This window comes from Bufo gargarizans, chromosome 4 (assembly GCF_014858855.1).
Source record: "Bufo gargarizans isolate SCDJY-AF-19 chromosome 4, ASM1485885v1, whole genome shotgun sequence".
In the NCBI taxonomy this organism is placed as follows: Eukaryota; Metazoa; Chordata; class Amphibia; order Anura; family Bufonidae; genus Bufo; species Bufo gargarizans.
In genome coordinates, this window is record NC_058083.1 from 82,595,902 (window position 1) to 82,616,367 (window position 20,466).

At 43.8% G+C, this 20,466-nt stretch overlaps 1 protein-coding gene across 1 annotated transcript in view; it reads left to right on the forward strand.

The window, feature by feature from the left end:
* SH3YL1 (SH3 and SYLF domain containing 1) overlaps positions 1-20,466 on the forward strand; it is a 113,928-nt gene that overhangs the window by 56,254 nt on the left and 37,208 nt on the right. The window contains exons 8-9 of the mRNA XM_044291945.1: positions 1,764-1,824; positions 13,759-13,815. Coding sequence (XP_044147880.1) covers positions 1,764-1,824; positions 13,759-13,815 — 118 coding nt within the window. The remainder of the gene's footprint in view (positions 1-1,763; positions 1,825-13,758; positions 13,816-20,466) is intronic.

Consider the following 20,466-nt stretch of genomic DNA (forward strand, 5'->3'; position numbering starts at 1 on the left):
AAGAAATGTTCAGCCCCCAGGGACCAAGGAGTTGCAGAAGAGATGCATACTGGTCTTATCTGTGTGTATACTTTTACTTTCCTTCCTTAAGACCCCCATACACATTTGGTGATCATTGGCCAAACCCCCTGATTTTCTGTATGGGGGAGCTCCTGAATATCCCAGGTCAGTTTTTTCTTTTTTACTTTTTGTTCTGGCAGTAGATAAGCCAGGGGTGTCTGACAGCGGCTTTCTCCCCTCTTGGCAATGAGAACATACATTCTTTGCCAAACCGAGCATGAAGATGTCTGGGTGTCTTCAATACAACATCATATGTTATTTACACTAAAAAGAGACCATGCAAAACTGCTGAGAGTGCCAGGTAGGGGCTGGGGAGAGCAGGGCAAGCATGTTTTGTGGTTCTTTTATTATCAGAAGAAGTGTGAATTTGAAGTATTATTACTACTCCTGCAAGTACCTCTGAGGAGGAGCTTCACTGTGAAATGCACTCTGCACTGAACTGCTCCAGGGCCCCTCCCCTCTGGTTTGAATCGGCCTCCTGGTTGGATGCTACAGCTGTCCCTTAGATTAGACGGGAGGAGCTGTGAAGCAGCAGAAAACACTTCACCATGAAGCTTCGTGTTCTGGCCACTCAAAGGGGTTGTCCAACTCTTTTTTTTCAAGTGATAGCCTATCCCCTAGATCAGCGGTGGTCCGACACCTCACACTCCACCAATCAGCTCTTCAGCTCCAGCAGCGGAAGCGCCTCTCCATCTTTTGTGCAGTGAACGCAGCTGGTTACTGAAACGCTGTTCCTATTGAAGTGAATGGAAGCAGTGCCACATAAACTGGCTCTTTCAAACGCACAATGGACACAGCTTAATAGCTCCGGCGCCAGCGCTGCTGGAGAACACCCGAGGATAGGCCCTCACTTGTAAAGGTTGGACAATCTCTTTAAGGAGCAGAATCTGGCAGAACAAAACTTCATATTAATCTTCACAAAAGTATGTTTGTCTTCCTCTCTCCACCCCATACCTAGGGCTTCAGCAGTTTTCCACGGTCAAAAGGCATCAATGTTGGTCCCATGTTTATATGTGCCCGCATTGCTGTGAAAAATAATTGTTTTATATATGCTAATGAGCAACGGGGGCGTTGCCATTACACCTAGAGCTTAGTCCAGCTGATTGACTGGGCTAGGCAGTGAAAATGTCATCACACCTGGAGCTCCTACAGGGCACAGCAGTTGCAGAGATAGCAGAGCCTCTAAGTGTAATGGCAACACCCCTGTTGCTCCTACAGGCTCATTTGCATATATTAAAACTTCATTTTTCTCAGCAATGCGGGCACATATGAACACGGGACCAACACAGATGCCTTCAGCTGCCAAGCGCACATGTAACAGGTCAGCCAGTGTCATAAGTACAAATCTGACAGATGTCCTTTAATTACTAGACATTTATTTGTCTTTTTTTTTTTCGGTAGCCTTTTATATTTTTATGTGATTGGAGTGATTTTTAAGTATTTTTTTTCATGACAAATGTGTAATTTCTTTTACTATTTTTTCACACAATGACGGAGATTTATCATTTTTATTAAAGCTACTCTGTTTTTTTGGTTCCATTGAGAGAGCACTTTTATCTCGTAGATGGCCGTCATAATTTCTTCATGTAATAATAATAATTTGCAGTGCTTTACAATTCAGAGTCCTAACTAGATAAGTCGATTGGAGCCTGCAATATAAATGTAGACATAACCTGTGGTGCTATTTGCTTTTATTTTTGTAGAAAGAGGTGGCAGTGAAGGTTAATAGACAGCGCCCCCACCAGCCAGTAAATGGCACAGAAGGTAAGGAGCAGGTTCTCTGTACAGCATATGTAATGGTTAATGTTTTTATCATGCTAATATTTGACAGGTAAATGGTCAGGAATTAGGTGGGGAATATATAAGCTGGACACGTGAATGTCTAAAACTGAAGGGGTTATCCCGGAGTTTGATATTGATGGCCTATATTGATGGAATAGATCATCTATTTCGATCGCCGGGGGTCCGGCTCCAGCACCCCTGCCGATCTGCTGTTTGAAGAGGCCACTGTACATTGTTTAGTGGCTGTGCTTGGTATTGCAGCTCAGCCCCATTCAGTTGAATGTGACTGAGCTGCGCCTAGGCCATGTGACTGATGTGCGATGACGTCACTCACAAAGCGCCGTGGCCTGTTTGAACAGCTGATCGATGGGGGTGTCGATCTGATATTCATGACCTATCGTGAGGTTAGGCCATCAGTATCAGATTTCCAGATAACCCCTTTCTGGTCTGCACCAACATCCTTTAACATAATCATTTATGTAGGGGGCTATAATTTTTGTAATTTATTTCTTCTTTCTTCCTTTTATAATTCCTATCTCCCGTTCCGGGCTGTGGTCACATGACCATGTCCATGCATTGGTTATTTCCTGTGATGTTATGTCCATGGGCGTGTCCATTATAGGGGAGCGCCTATGTAACTAGCTGGTGAGAGGAGCTATAGACTAGCTGGGTGGTGGCAGAAAAAGAAGGGCATCTTTGGAATGGTTGGATACAGCAACAGGAAGTATTACATACAGGATGGAAGCAACCAGAGTGATTGGTTTTTACATGGCAAAAACAGGTCAGGAGAGTCCAAATAAAATAAAAAAACAGGTGAGATGTATATGAGGTAAGCAACTACATGAGCATATCTGTTAAAACCATAGTAATCCTGGCTGGAAACCCCTTTAAGTCTCTTTTACATGAGTCGATGTTTGGGGCAATTATCTGATGGTTCCCAATAATTGCCCCATCATGTGAATGTGCTGCCGATCCCCCGGCAGATGAGAAAATGCTTATTCATCGGGTGATCACTTTCTTTGATCTATCTAAAACAGGGATCTGTTACATTCAAACAATGGGGCAAATTTACTAATACTGTCTAATAAATAGACAGTGTAAATCTAGACAGTCTTAGGTTACATGCACACGAACGTTGTTTGTTTCCGTGTCCGTTCCGTTTTTTGTTTTGTTTTTTTCGCGGATAGGATGCAGCCCCATTAATTTCAATGGGTCCTCAAAAAAAAAACTGAGGAATACGGATGTCGTCAGTTCTTCTTTTTTTTTTTTTTTTCTTTTTTGCGGATCCGCAATTTGCGGACCTCAAAACACATACAGTTGTGTGCATGTATAATGTAGCCTTACAGTGCGGTTTATCATGATGCTGGGTGATATGTCTGACGCATCTTTAGATTGTCTAGTCTAACTGTATATCACATTTGTTACCATAATTTACCTAACAAAAAAAAAAGTCACATTTTGAGCCCCCAATGTTTCATGTCACGCCCTTCCCCACAAAGCCACACCCATTTCCTCTAATACTGGAAGAAAACGTTTCTATTCAGAATGCATGAGGATTAAACTGAAAGAGATCCGGTCAGGATGCATCAGGATGTCTTCCATTCCAGCAGCATAACGTTTTGTGACCGGACACAGAACTGCTGCAAGCTGCGGTTTCATATCCGCCGGTCATAAAAACGGTTCCGTCACTGAAAATAATGCAAGTCAATGGTGACGGAGCGTAAAAAACCAGATCCGTCACCCCTTGACTTTCAATGTATTTAGTGATGGATCCATTTTCTTTGTTTTTTTTTTTTTTTTTTTCACAGAACCGCATCCTAACAGAACGGATGCATCCTTATGTGCAAAATGAAAACAGATCAGTTTAATTCTGCCAAATCTCAATACCAGTATTAACAACGCAAGTGTAAAAGTAGCCCTAGTGTAGTCTTCTTCTAAAGTTCCTGTATCTAAAGTCACTTAATACAAACACACTCTTGACATGAAACACGCGGACGCTCAAAAACTCAAGTTTTAAGTCTGCTTATATAGGTGCTGCTGTTTTTTTTTTCCTCTGGATTCAAAGGACGACTTTTGTAATTTTCTTTCTGTTACAAAAATGCTCCAATTGTGAGATATTCTCTTTTGCGTCATTATAATAGCTCCCCCTGGTGTTTAATCTGTATAGTGATGTGCACGTCCACTTCAACTTCCACCAGCCATAGCTGCTGTTAGAAGCTGTAAGAGTTACAGGAAATGACACGCCAGCCTGAAGAGAATGTAGCCTTAGTGTGTTGTGGTGGCATCTTGGATTTCACAGCAGCTTCTTCATCTCTTACTGAGAATACACCCATATGGCCGCGTTGGGTATGCATATGTATGAGGGGATCTGGAGTGATGGTGAACGAGCATTTGGCTGACAGCTGTCTTAACCACTTCAGCCCTGCTAGCTGAAACCTTTTTACACTTCGGCACTACACTCCTTTCACCGTTTATCGCTCGGTCATGCAACTTGCCACCCAAATGAATTTTACCTCCTTTTCTTCTCACTAATAGAGCTTTCATTTGGTGGTATTTTATTGCTGCTGACATTTTTACTTTTTTTGTTATTAATCAAAATGTAATGATTTTTTTGCAAAAAAAATGAAATTTTTCACTTTCAGCTGTAAAATTTTGCAAAAAAAAAACCACATCCATATATAAATTTTTCGCCAAATTTATTGTTCTACATGTCTTTGATAAAAAAAAAGTTTGGGCAAAAAAAAAAAATGGTTTGGGTAAAAGTTGTAGCGTTTACACACTATGGTACAAAAATGTGAATTTCCGCTTTTTGAAACAGCTCTGACTTTCTGAGCACCTGTCATGATTCCTGAGGTTCTACAATGCCCAAACAGTAGAAAAACCCCACAAATGACCCCATTTCGGAAAGTAGACACCCTAAGGTATTCGCTGATGGGCATAGTGAGTTCATAGAACTTTTTATTTTTTGTCACAAGTTAGCGGAAAATGATGATGATTTTTTCTTTTTCTTTTTTTTCTTACAAAGTCTCATATTCCACTAACTTGCGACAAAAAATAAAAAATTCTAGGAACTCACCATTCCCCTCACAGAATACCTTGGGGTGTCTTCTTTCCAAAATGGGGTCACTTGTGGGGTAGTTATACTGCCCTGGCAATTTAGGGGCCCAAATGTGTGAGAAGAACTTTGCAATCAAAATGTGTCAAAAATGACCGGTAAAATCCGAAAGGTGCACTTTGGAATATGTGCCCCTTTGCCCACCTAGGCTGCAAAAAAGTGTCATACATCTGGTATCGCCGTACTCAGGAGAAGTTGGGGAATGTGTTTTGGGGTGTCATTTTACATATACCCATGCTGGGTGAGAGAAATATCTTGGCAAAAGACAACTTTTCCCATTTTTTTTATACAAAGTTGGCATTTGACCAAGATATTTTTTTCACCCAGCATGGGTATATGTAAAATGACACCCCAAAACACATTACCCAACTTCTCCTGAGTACGGCGATACCAGATGTGTCACATGTTTTTGCTGCCAAGGTGGGCAAAGGGGCACATATTCCAAAGTGCACCTTTCGGATTTTGCAGGCCATTTTTTACACATTTTGATTGCAAAGTACTTCTCACACATTTGGGCCCCTAAATTGCCAGGGCAGTATAACTACGCCACAAGTGACCCCACTTTGGAAAGAAGACACCCCAAGGTATCCAATGAGGGGCCTGGCAAGTTCATAGAAAGTCTCACAAAGTCTCACTTTCCGCTAACTTAGGACAAAAATTTAAATCTTTCATGGACTCAATATGCCCCTCAGCAAATACCTTGGGGTGTCTTCTTTCCAAAATGGGGTCAGTTGTGGGGTGTTTGTACTGCCCTGGCATTTGAGGGTCTCAGCAATCATTACATGTATGGCCAGCATTAGGAGTTTCTGCTATTCTCCTTATATTGAGCATACAGGTAATGAGATTTTTTTTTCCGTTCAGCCTCTGGGCTGAAAGAAAAAAATGAACGGCACAGATTTCTTCATTCGCATCGATCAATGTGAATGAAAAAATCTCTGCCCAAAAAAAAAAAAGGAGGGGAAAGGCGTCTGCCAAGACATAGGAGCTCCGCCCTACATCCATACCCACTTAGCTCGTATGCCCTGGCAAACCAGATTTCTCCATTCACATCAATCGATGTGGATGAATAAATCATTGCCGGGATTTTTTTTTTTTTTTATATATATATATACAAAGTGTTTGCCAAAGCATAGGAACGCCGCCTCCCCCTCAGCTCGTATGCCTTGGCAAACGAATCTGTTACTGCAGAGTAGAAATCTCGTCTTGCAGCGCCGCATACACCGACTTGCGTGTAATCGGACAGCAGCGCAATGCTTCTGTCAGAATGCACATCGGTGCTGCAGCTAATCGATCGGTTGGTCCACCTGCAAGGTAAAAAAAAAAAAAAAAACAGGCCGCAACGCAATAATTTTATTAACTTTGCAACAGAACATATAAACTTTAACCTTTTTGCTTACTGGTGTTTTTTTTTTTTGTTTTTTTACCTTTATAGAACAAACCTCTCCTTCCCCATGGGTCAATGTGCAAAGCGCAAATCGCCCAAAGATGTGGCGAAGTGCGTTATGCACTTTGTCCCATGTGAAAGGAGACGTTTGCAGCAGCTGTGTGAGTGAATGGGCCCTAATAGCCCTGTGTGCCTGTCCTGGTGAGATGATCCCTATGCTAATAGTGTACCTGTGAGTGGTACTTCCGGAAACACTCTCCAAAGCATAGGGCAGGGTGGTCAGGACAGTCGGGACAGAAATAGCGGGTGTCACGCCTTATTCCACTCCTGCTACAGACACGACATATTTTTCGGGGTGACTGTTGGGTTGAGGTACCAGGAACGACATTGGGGAAATGTCGCTCGTGTAGACGGCTAACTACACTGGTGGATGGGGCCACGGAACCTCCTGGGTACAGGAGGTTCTCGATGATCTCTTCCTGAAATTTGAGGAAGGATCCAGTTCTCCCAGCCTTACTGTAGAGAACAAAACTATTGTACAGAGCCAATTGAATTAAATATACAGACACCTTCTTATACCAGCGTCTGGTTCTGCGGGAAACTAAATACGGAGACAACATCTGGTCATTGAAGTCCACCCCTCCCATGTGAAGGTTATAGTCGTGGACTGAGAGGGGCTTTTCAATGACACGGGTTGCTCGCTCAATTTGTATTGTCGTGTCTGCGTGAATGGAGGAGAGCATGTAAACGTCACGCTTGTCTCTCCATTTCACCGCGAGCAGTTCTTCGTTACACAGTGCGGCCCTCTGCCCCCTTGCAAGACGGGTGCTAACGAGCCGTTGGGGGAAGCCCACGCGACTAGTTTGCGCGGTACCACAGGCGCCAATCCGTTCTAGAAACAAATGCCTAAAGAGGGCCACACTTGTGTAAAAATTGTCCACATAAAGATGGTACCCCTTGCCGAATAAGGGTGACACCGAGTCCCAAACTGTCTTCCCACTGCTCCCCAGGTAGTCAGGGCAACCGACCGGCTCCAGGGTCTGATCTTTTCCCTCATAGATCCGAAATTTGTGGGTATAGCCTGTGGCCCTTTCACAGAGCTTATACAATTTGACCCCATACAAACCGCGCTTGCTTGGGATGTATTGTTTGAAGCCAAGGCGCCCGGTAAAATGTATCAGGGACTCGTCTACGCAGATGTTTTGCTCTGGGGTATACAAATCTGCAAATTTCAGGTTGAAATGGTCTATGAGGGGCCGAATTTTGTGGAGCCGGTCAAAAGCAGGGTGGCCTCTGGGACGGGAGGTGCTGTTATCACTAAAGTGCAGGAAACGCAGGATAGTCTCAAATCGTGTCCTGGACATAGCAGCAGAGAACATGGGCATGTGATGAATTGGGTTCGTGGACCAATATGACTGCAATTCATGCTTTTTAGTTAGACCCATGTTGAGGAGGAGGCCCAGAAAAGTTTTAATTTCGGAAACTTGGACTGGTTTCCACCGGAAAGGCTGGGCATCATAGCTTCCCGGGTTAGCGGTTATAAATTGTGTGGCATACCTGTTTGTTTCGGCCACAACTAAGTCTAAGAGCTCCGCAGTCAAGAACAGCTCTAAAAATCCCAGGGCCGAACCGATCTGAGCTGTCTCAACCCGAACTCCAGACTGGGCAGTGAAAGGGAAAACTACAGGTGCGGCTGAAGTTGGGGACTGCCAATCAGGGTTTGCCAGCACCTCTGGGATTCTAGGGGCTCTACGGGCACGTCTTTGCGGTGGCTGCGACGGGGTCACTACTGCACGTGCCACCGTACCAGCTTCAACTGCCCTTCTGGTGCTCGCTACTTCACCAGGTTGTACGGCAGTGCTGGTACTAGGTCCAGGAAGGGCTGGGCTGCTGGTGTATGCCTCACCACGTAATCCGACAGCACCAGCCCCACTCTGCTGCTCTTGAAGCGGATCCTGCGCAACCTGCGGTCTAGCGACACGGGGCCGGGTACGCCTGGTGCTATCAGGGACCTCAGCCTCCTCGTCCGAGCTTTGGGTCAGAGAGCCACTGCTTTCTACAGGTTCGTATTCTGACCCGCTGGATTCATCAGATGAGGGTTCCCACTCCTCATCCGACTGGGTCAGAAGCCTGTAGGCCTCTTCAGAAGAATACCCCCTGTTTGACATGTGGGCAACTAAATTTAGGGGTATTCCCTGAGACTACCCAAGAAAAAAAAGCAAGCCTGTCTTACAAAGGGGAGGCTAGCGAAGTACCGGAGGCCGCTGCGGTTGATAAAAAATATCAAAACAGATTTTTTTATCGCCGCAGTGCGTGTAAAGTGAATGTGCAGCGATCAAAAAAAAATGTTTTGTCACTGCGGTGGGGCGGGCGTGGGTGAACGCACGTGTGGGCGACCGATCAGGCCTGATCGGGCAAACACTGCGTTTTGGGTGGAGGGCGAACTAAAGTGACACTAGTACTATTATAGATCTGACCGTGATCAGTTTTGATCACTTCCAGATACTATAAAAGTACAAATGCTGATTAGCGATACGCTAATCAGCGAATAACGGACTGCGGTGCGGTGGGCTGGGCGCTAACCGATCCCTAAACTACCTAACCAAGGGGCCTAAACTATACCTAAAACCTAACGGTCAATACCAGTGAGAAAAAAAAAGTGACAGTTTACACTGATCACTTTTTTCCTTTCACTAGTGATTGACAGGGGTGATCAAAGGGTTAATTGGGGTTCAGGGGGGTGATCTGGACCTATGTGTAGTGTTGGTGGGTACTCACTGTGTAGCCTGCTCCTCTGCTGGATCCAACCGACGAAAAGAACCAGCAGAGGAGCAGGCAGCCATATAACAGATCATATTTACAAATATGATCTGCTATCTGGCGCTCTGATTGGATTTTTTTAAAATCATCAGCTTGCCAGCCGCGATCATTGGCTGGCAAGCTGATGACGATTTACTCCCTGACGAAATGCCGGCCCGAACTGCGCATGCGCGGGTTGGCATAGCGCGTCCTCTCGCGTCTCGCGAGATGACGCGTATATGCGTGACTCTGCGCAGCGATGCCGCCTCCGGACCGCACATCTGCGTTAGGCGGTCCGGAGGCGGTTAAAGGGGTTTTCCAAGACTTTAGAACTGATTATACCCATGACCCCTGCCAATCAGCTGTTTGAGAAGGCAGCTGCACTCGCTGTAGCGCCGCGGACATCTCCAGCATTTCCTAGGCCAGTGACAACGCATTCATCGGTCACATGGCCTAGATGCAGCTCAGCCCCATTGAAGAGAACACCAATCACAGCCACTATACAATGTACGGTACTGTGCTTGATGAGCAGGGAGAGCGCCAGTGCCTTCTAAAACAACTGATCATTGCGGCTTCTGGCTGTCAGACCCCCACCGATCAGATACTGATTAACTATCCTGAGGATAGCTGATCAGTTCTAAAGTCTGTATGTTCGGCCTTAAATCACTAGCAAAACGTAGAGTATGGATCGGGTGATAGACAGATGAGATTGCAGAGATTCAGTAAGGTGCAGCACTGTGGAAATCTATGCACACATTGCAGAAATAGCCACATTCCAATGTTTGGAGTGCATCTTTTTGTCAATTACATTTCTCCTGCTAATCTGCCTCATAGAAACATGCCCATAAATGGTTACTGATGCTTCGCACAACTTTGCATAAACCAATAGTACAGGTAAAACGAAAATAAACTTTGTAATATATCTGTGAAAAATGCATTGTTCTCCAGTAATCAGCCCCCTCTCTTTTTCCTTAACTATAATCTCTCTCAGTTCTGTGATAAATCTGTTTTGAGACCCCAAAATGGGATGTCTGCTCACTTAAAGGGTTTCTGTCATCAGAAAAATCGTTATGTAGCTGGCTGAGAACGAGGATGTCAATCACCTTTACAAGGGTGTGCCAAACGGTGAGAGGACGGAGCCTCTAGGTGCTGCAGCAACGCCCCACTAGCACCTAGAGGCTCATTAGCAGATTATAAAAGTAATTATTTAGTGCAAACAGCGGCAGGCAGGGAGATATAAGTCATACTGTTATGTTCTGCTGACATTAGCACATCGCTAATGTCATCCAGCTACATAACCATTTTTTTAATGACAGAAACCCTTTAATTAAAGGCTATGTACACCTTTTAGGGAATTATTTTTATTATTGCATTTTACTCATCTTGAACTAAAAATTATTTTTTCAATTGGTCTTTATTAACAACTAGCAGAAGGACCCATCTTCGCACGGGTATATTTCATTTAATGTTTGTGTGTGTCCTTAAAAGATATGTCACGCTTTGGTGTGGGAGGGAAACACCACACCTAGCATAGGAGGGAAGGGGGGGGGGGGGCACAGGGAATCAGGCCTGAGTACTTGGGAAGGTAAATGGACACCTGCTAGTGAAAACCCTAACCAAACTCCTGACTGACTAGTAGTATGAACAGACCCCAAAGGTAGGTAAGTTCATACGCAGGAATACCTAGAGTCCTATCTAGCCCTATAGGACCCTGGTACGAATAGCAGGGATGAGACTACCTGTTCCTCCAAAAGGAAGGACGAACAGGAGTCTCCTTCAGGCATAATACAAACAATAGGGAAATCCAACACACAGAAACCAAACAAAATACAAAAGGGAAAGGAAAGACTTAACTTCAAAGGAGCAATGGAAGCACCATGAACTCAGCCGAGAGCCAACCACAATCTATCCAAAGGTCCAAACAGAAGCTATAAACCGCACAGCATTTGTGGGAGAAGCAACTATAAATAGAGATGGTTAAATGACCCTGATAGCCACACCTGGGTAAAGAAGGTGTGGCAAGCACCAGAAACAACACAGACGTCATTTGATCCAAACAGAAAACATGTCAGATCAAACCACATGTTGCCAGTCTCACCGATCTTCTGCCATCTGTTGCGGGAACGTCTGTGACAATATAGACAGTATCCACTATAACAGTGACCTGTACAGTACTCTGCCTCTTTAACAGTGACCTCCACAGAGGCCGCCACTTTATTAGTGACCTCCACAGTACCCTATCTCGTTAACAGTGATTTCCACAATAACCCGCCCCCTTAACAGTGACCTCCACAGAGCTCCATCCTTAAATTTTGACCTCCATAACACTCCGCCCCTTAACATTGACCTCCATAGCGGACTGTCCCCTTAACTGTGACCTCCACCGTTACCTGCCCCCTTAACAGAGACCTCCACAGCGCCCGCCCCTTTAATATCGACCTCTACAGCATCCCGCCCCTTTAACAGTGACCTCCACAGCGGGCGCTCCTTTACTAGTGACCCCCAGAGTACCCCATTCCCTTAACAGTGACCTCTACAGCAATCTGCCCCTTAAAAGGGTTATCCAATTTCAAGAAAACCCCTGAGTGTATGTGTGTGTGTATGTCCGCTAAAGGAATCCGCACCGTCGCATTTACAATCGCGAAATTTGCCACATAGGTACATCAGGTGTCCGGGGAGGTTTTAGACCAGGTCTCTGCTCTCTAGGGCATACCGTTCCTGAAATATTCCAAAAAAATGCATTAGCCAATAGAAGCTTGGTCACATGACCCTTATCAGCCAATAGAAGCTCGCAGGCCGTTAGCCTCCACATACACAGTTTTACTCTAGGTTTCCATAACAACCCAGCCATTTCTTTTGACTGCTGTAGGTAAGCTTTAAAGGAAATCTGTCACCAGGATAATTGCTATTGAAGTAAAGCCATGGCCTAATAACAATTTAGTACCTTATTTCTAGATGTGCCTTTGTTCCAGCAATAGATGTTTTTATCCTCTGAAAATCCAGTTAATTTGGTATGAAAATGAGACAGTAAGGTGCCCAGAGGGGCCTCACTCTTGCAGGAAGGTGCCCAGATACGCCCCCTGCCACAATGTGTCCACCCTCAAAAGGCTTAAAACCCCACCCCAGGCCCCGCTAAGCCACACCCTGATCTTGTTAGGGCACGCCCCCTCCCACTCCTGAGCTGACAGGGATTGAAAAAATGAAGGTAAAAATCAACTTCTGTCAGTTGCAGAGGTGGGAGGAAGAGTGACTTTTTCCCTGCAGATTACACTCAGACAGCACTGTGCTGCTGTCTTAGAGTAAGCTGTTCAAAAAGACACGCCCCGTTTAGGCCACACCCTCTCCCACTCCTGAGCCGACAGGAATTGAAAAAGTGAAGGTACAAATCAACTTCTGTCAGTTGCATAGGTGAGAGGGAGGGTGACTTTCTCCCTGCAGCTTACACTCAGACAGCACAGTGCTGCTGTCTTAGAGTGAGCTGTTCAAAAGGACACACCCCCTATCCAGTAAAGGCCACTTTTAAGGGGGTGGGCCCCTGTGGAGGTCACTGTCAAGGTGGTGGTATGCTGTGAAAGTCACTGTTAAAGGGAAAGGCTGCTGTAAAGGTCAAAATTAAGGGGGTGGGCACTGTGGGGGGCTGTGGAGGTCACTGTTTTGGGGGCGGGGTGCTGTAGATGTCACTGTTATAGTGGATAGTGTTGATATCTTTTAACGACACACACAAACATTAAATGAAATAGATTAAATATACCCGAGCAAAGCCGGGTCCTTCAGCTAGTTTTTAATAAAGACCAAGTGAAAAAATATATATTTTAGCCCAACATGATGAAAATGAAATAACAAAAAAATTGCCCCTGAATGCCTACATAGCCTTTCAGGATCAGATTACACCATCCCATGGGTGTCTGTGGACAAGGGAGCAGCAGTGATGGAGAGAGACAGGCAGGACTCGGCAGCTAATAATAAGTGTTATATCTCACCCTAAGTGCTTTATTGACATCTATCTGGATCGGTACTTCTCTATAATGTACCATATGGCACTTCTGAGTGATTGTGAGTCAGGCAGAGAGAGAGAAGGAAAATAATCTGTGTTTGCATACTATGAGCAGTTGTAATTACAGCTTGACTCCACCTGCCAGCTAAGGGGCAAATGAGAATTAGATATGAAGTCTACAGATGGGAAAACTACTAAAAATTCCAGATACAAGTCATGTAATGGCCAGGTATAGTGCTGTCACTCATGTAGACACACATGGCAGCTTATTCTGAAAAGATATTTGAAACGACACTAGCCTGGCTATGAGCTGTGCGCTGCGATTGGCCAGCAGTGCAGCAAGGGACACGCCTCCTACAAGAAAACAGTCAGAGGGAGCGCAGGCACCGGAGCCTATACCGGGCGAACGGAGCGGCGCCCAGACTTGCTAGTAAGTGCAGGGGGACCCCTGGGCGCCGCTCTGCCCACAGGTATAGTTAGTTTTTCGTTTGTAGAGTAGTGAAAGGTCCTCTTTAACATCAAATCCCCAATTTAAGTGGCAGCTCTGACATTACATTTTTAATCTTACATTTTTGTAACAAACTTTATCTCTGTATGAAACTGTAATGAAACTTTATTTTTCAGCTACAAGACCTACACAAAGAAGCTACCCTGACCTCTCCAGCTATAATATGAATGAACGTGAGTATGAGCGAGATGAATTCTGCTGACTGTTTGGGGGCGCCATTTCACAATATATAGGATAATTGCAAAGAGCATGGTGTGCTGCCTGCATCTTTTGCGGCCCATTGAAGTGAATAGGTCTACATCTGATCCGCAAAAAAATGTGGATGTGGACAAAAAATGCATTGGTGTGCATGAGCCCTTAAATTGACGTCTGACCAGTCTTAATAAATTCCCACCAATATGTGAAACTGCACTTCTGAAACACGTCAGGTGCCAAAGTTGCAGTTGACAGTCTTGCAATTTTCAACATCAGTTTTTTCCATTGACTTCTATGGTAAGAAAATAAAAACCATAAGGGCTGCCACATTTCCCTCCTGTATTGTCTGTACTGCTGTCTGTAGTCAGTACACAGGTTGTAAGTGCTTTATGGTTGCTGTATTGGACCTGATACGTAGCGATTCCACAGACCATGACAGTCTCCAATAGAACCCTTCCTCCAGAGACGAGGGACTGACAGGGGAGTGTTTTACTCCAACGGCATCAAGCAGTATGACAGAGCTGCCATTAACACTACCACCATCTGGGTAATGTGAAATTGAAATATTTCATATTAAATGTTAATAAAATCTGATTTAAATTATGGTCATTTTCTGATGAAACATTACCTTCACTTCTGTCTTTGTTTCCCTCTTCCTTCTCCTAGTATATGTTAAGAGTCTTATAGACCACACAGTGCTACTTTGGGGGGGGGGGGGGGAAGGTGTGCAAATGATCTCTCTTTCCCCAAAAAAAAAAAAAGTAAGCTGAGCCTCTAATACCAGCAGGTGTAAGATGGCTATCCTAGAAGTCAATGTTTGACATTTTGAAATAGGACTTGTAGCGTAATTTAGGATTATAGCTAAGTCAGTACCTCATGGTCAGACAACTGGTTTTGGGGTGATTAACCCTCATCAGTACAAAGCAGAGAGAACTGGGTGGGAGGCCTTTGTCAGGATTCGGGGGGAGGGGCACTATTTCTCCTTGTATAGGCCATTCAAAGGGAAATGGGGGCTCTCCACAAAGGGGAAATAGTACCACCTAACCCTGACCAAGGCCCTTCACCCAGTACTGCCTGCTCTGCACTGATGATGGGCAATGACCCGGAAACAGCTGTGTGCAGATAAGGTGCTGGCTTACGTATAATTCTACATTATGTCTCAAGTCCTGTTTTAAAAGGTCAGACATTGACTTGTCAGATAGCTATTTTATATCCGCTGGCATTAGAGCCTCCTCTTTCTTTTCTTTTTTGAAAGATAGCTAATTTGCCTACCTTCCTCCTCACAGTCCTGTGACTAGGTGTATAACAACTGGCTGGAGCAGGATCCTCTCGCCTCTACCCTGTGTGCAATAGGACACTGTATTAGCAAGCCTCACCCCTCAGCTGTTCACTAGCCAGACATGGAACTGGATCAGCAGTCTAAGGCTACTTTCACACTGGCCTCTCACAAGCGGCCCGAAACGGATCAGTTAAGCCCCAAAGCATTCTGAATGGATAAGGATCCGCTCAGAATACATTAATTTGGCTGCTTTTGGCCTCCGTTGCGTTTTTTAGACGGTCACTAAAACGTTTTTGTGACCGTCTGACGATGCAGAGCCTAACGGATCCGTCTAGACTTACAATGTAAGTCGATGGGGACGGATCCGTTTTTCACTGACACAATATGGTGCAATTGAAAATGGATCTGTCCACCATTGACTTTCAATGTAAGTCAGGACGGATCCGTTTTGACTTAGACTTTTTTTTAAAATAAATAATGCAAACGGATCCGTTATTAACGGATACAAGCGTTTGCATTATTCGTGCGGATCTGTCTGTGCAGATACAAGACGGATCCGCACAAAACGTGAGTGTGAAAGTAGCCTAACACCTGTGTTTTTTGTGGGTTTTTTACAAAACTGTTTCAGGAGCATCCAGTAACTGTTGGCAAACTATTGTTTACTTTTATCATTCATGTCCATGTTTGGTGCTTCTTCACGGGCTCCTTCCTGTGGATTTCATACATTATTTTGGCTTTTTTTATTGTGTAACATTTTGCACATGCATATTGTTTCCTGGAATTTTTAAGTCCTATAGACAAGCTTATGGGAAAAACCCAGACTAAGGCTACATGCACACGATCGTATGTGTTTTGCGGTCCACAAATTGCGGATCTGCAAAAAAAATAAAAAAAAGGTTGACATCCGTATGCCATCCCTTTTTGCAGATCCAGTGTAACAATGCCTAAAACGAACAAGAATAGTTCATGTTCTATTTTTTTAGCGGGAATACGGATGCGGATAGCACACGTTGTGCTGTCAGCATTTTTTGAGGACCCATTGAAATGAATGGATCTGCATCCTATCTGCAAAAAAAAACAAAAAACGGAACGGACACTGAAACAAAATACGTTCGTGTGCATGAGGCCTAAGTGATATTTCTGGAGCATGCTGCGTTTTGGAGAAAACACTGACCCCAAAAACAACAAAACAGAATATTTCACTATAAAATTTAAAGTGCATCACAGCATTCCTGCACATGCATCTTTATAATATATTTGATTCAATTAATGTTATAGCATTGGAAAACTGTACAGACGAGTGGCCCCAGGGCTGGCATGTGGGTACATTACAATTGATTCACAAGAGATGCTAAACGGTAGGATGATAGAACCATATTTTATATAAGCCATAGCCACACATTGAGTGGACATCTAAAAGGCATCCCTGTAAATCACTCATTATTCCAGTAATCCTGATCTGAATTATTTCCAGGCTTTTATACCTCTAAGCAGCTGTAATCGAGTAAATATGTTAATCCGGCGGGTGGTTCCCTTCTGGCTTTTCTGTTACATCACCACCTACAAATACAAAGCACCAAATGTACCCAAATTATTTTTAGCCTAATACTTATAAGGGAATCCTTTGTGGGGATTATCCTATGCATAACATGTTTGTAGTAATTTTCCTATATGAATGAGGACAGTGGATTGTTGAATGGAGGAATAAAGTGCCTCGTGGAGGGGGGATAGATAAATGCTTTCAATTCTGCTTCTTGACGTACACAGCTCTAGGTTAAGGTGCGCCCCCTACAGTACATTCCATGTAAAGTCGTTTAACCTTACCAGTACTGTATGTATTAGTAGTGGGATGAAACCCAACAAACATACGGAGAACATACCAACTCCATGCAGATCTTGTCCTTGCTTCGGTTTGAACCCCAGTCCTGCAAGGCAACAGGAAAACTATGGCTATCCATTTTTTCTCTGTCTTTTAGATGACTGCTGTCTGAAGTAGCGGTGTAGTTCTATGGTTGTCAGATGTGACAATGCCAGCATGAGGGAAGTCTACCCACTGACATATTAACGCCAGTCGATATGTGATATATAGTCATGTGTCCTACCAACAGGTGCCAGACATGAAAGAAGGGCCTTTGAAGATCCCTTTCCAACGCCACTATAAACATGATGCCTGTTCAGATTGTAGAAACATATGTTATTTGTATGGTGAGGTAATCCTAGTTGTAGGACAACTTTGGCGCCGCTTTGGATGAAACGATAGCATAGGATGGGTGGAAATATAACCTAACCGATATCTGTTTTCCTTGTTGGCAGAAGCCAGTGCGCAATCTCTTTAGACACAATCTCATGCCTAAGGTCAGCCTTATGAACTAAACTAATAACACACAAAGGGGGTCATTTATGAAGCAAGTACGCCCATATTAGGTGTATTTCTGGCACGGATTGTGGTGCAATCTGCGACTTTTCCCCTCTTACGCCAGATCTAAAAAAGTGGGCGTGATGTGGGAAAGGGATGTGTCACGACCGCTATCCCAGCAGCAGTCGTGTCGCACCAGACGGAGGGGAAGGGGGACCCTTATCTACGGATGGGAAATAGAACGGTCACCCCTGACTAACCCTAAGCTGGCACCTGTCTGCCCTGATACCCTAGACTGGGTGTGAACCCGTGCGGCGAGCAGGATGCCTAAACCCTCAGTCACCCTAACAAGACTAGACTGGGGAAAGGCAGATGGGAGCACTAGTCACCATCACTCACGTCTAGGAGAACAACAGGGGAAGACAGCAACAAACAAACAAACAATCAAACATAGATAGACTTATCCAGTCACGAGCAGAGAAGGTGATCCCAGTAACGACGGTCCACACCAGACGAGAGCTCCACAGCAATACCATCAAACGATCTCCTTCAAAGGTCAGAATAGCACTGGAAGTAAGGACTATATCTGGCAATGACTGCAAGTGAAACTGAAACTAATATAGTAGCTGGGAGTGGCAGACAGGACTCACCTGAGAAGGATGCCTACAAACTCCCAGTCAGGACAAAAAGGTTCACAAGGCAAAACCCTGATGACATACCCTGAACCACAGAGCAAACTCACAAGCTATCGCGAGTAGCAAGTCGCTGCGACCTTCTCCTCCCAGACCTGTCTGGATCAGTCACAGTCGTGACAGGATGGGACGATAGGCCCATCTCATTTACCATTTTCTATGCCTGTTTTAGGCATAGACAATGGTCTAAATGTAAGACAGCAAGGAAGCTGTCTTACATTTAGAAGCCGCGTGGATCTGCCGAAGTTATGTAGAGGCCGGCTGCCAGTGCAGGGCTTTATTAAGCCTGGCATCTAAAATCACATTGAGTAAACGTTCACAGTGCAGGGAGAAAGAGTGTGCGAGCCCTTGATTTTAATAACCTGTAGACCACTCTTTAGCAACCATCACCTTCACCAAAAGTAGTGGCAAATAAATTTTGCACAACATTGAGGAGGAATTTGGATCATTTCTCCCTGCAAATGTGTAAATGTTGATTAATATTTCTGGGATGCCTTGCATGCACAGTCCTCTTCAGGTCATGCCACAGCATCTCAATAAGGTGAAGGTTAGTACTCTGACTTGGCTGTTCCAAAACACAAATCTTATTTTTTCTGCTTTTTTTATTTATTTATTTTTTAGTTAATTTACTTGTGTCCTTTCGGCTATTGTGTTGGTTTATTATCCATTTTGTATTCAGCTTGAGATCATGGACTACTACCCTTATGTTCTTCTGTAAAATGTTTTGATACACCTGGTGATTGCAAGCGGCCTAGGAATGAGACTGCAAAGCAATCCCTACTATGGTGCTCCTTCCACCATGCTCTTGGAATTTTTACTTCCAAACATAGGGTTTGTGAATATGTGTTACAAAGTTCCACTTTTGTTCTGTATATCCATAGAACATTTTCCCAGAAGTACTGTGGAACATCCAGGTGGTTTCGGCAAACTTGAGGCAGGCTACAGTGGGGTTTTTTTAGGACAGCAGTGGCTTTCTTCATGGTTAATCCTTGAACACCATTCTTTTTACATGTTTCACTGATAATGGACACATAAACATAAGCTTTAGCAGTTTGTAGACTATTTGGGTTGTTTCTCACCTTTTTCAAGATTGCCTTTTGTGCTCTTGGCGTGATCTTCACAGGAGGCCTATTCCTAGGGAGTATATTCACAGTTCTAAATGTCCTCTATTTGTAGATAATTTGCCTAACCATGGATTGATATACACCCAGCTCTTTACCAGTGCTTTTGTAGCCATCTCCAGTTGCATGCATCTTTATAACGTTTTCTGAACATTGTTTTCTTCAAAGCATGGTCCATACTAACCAGTCGTTCTTGAGAAGAATAGATTTGTCAGTAACCAGGCTTTGTGTGCCTTTATTCAATGGGCAAAGCACTTGTGAAAGCCACACTACCAATCTCATCTCTCAAATGAAATACATTTTGACAATTAGCTCTTGGAGATGTCATTAACACAGAGGCTTACTTCCTTTTGCTCCCTGCTCTGCGCATGTTTACTTAATGTGCTTAATAAAAGACAGGAGTGATACAACGGTTTCTATACAGTTACAGTGATCCCTCAAGATACAATGGCCTCAGGATACAATTATTTCAACATACAATGATCTTTCCTGGGCCATCGTAAGTTAAAACTAGACTCAACATACTATGTCTCAGACTCGGATCCAACCAATCAAGGCCACTTCTGGTAAATTAGTTGTATACATTGCTAGTTAGCAGCTATTCCTGACTGTTATATGTAAGGACTTGTTTTATCTGTCTTAGTTATCTGCCTATTTTTCTTAAATCTTCATTTTCTCTTATCTTGGATGACATTTTGGAGCTTTGGAACCAATTACTCAAGTTACAATGGTTTCAACATATAATGGTCGTCCTGGAACCAATTAATATTGTATCTTGATAGACCACTGTAGTTTAGTTACAGTGTGCTTGTCTATAATTTTGACTTCCTGTAGATAACAATCAGATCATGTAATCATTAGTAATTAATGTAAAAATCCAGGTAATTTCAAAGGGCTCACCTAACTTTTTCTTGCAACTGTATGAGTTAATATTTGCACTTTGAGATGTCATGGTGACATTTTGCTTTATTGTGTTTTTTATGGTTTAAGTGACTTATGTTTTTGGAAAAATGGCAAGAATCCAACTTTTCTTCTGCCTTACATGTCACAAATTGTTCTATACCTTATCATCATTGCGCTATTTTAGGTCTGTTTAATATTCACCTCTCTCTATAAATGTGACTCAGAAGATATAATAATAATACAAAGGGAATTATTTAAGTCTAATTAGCTATCACTTT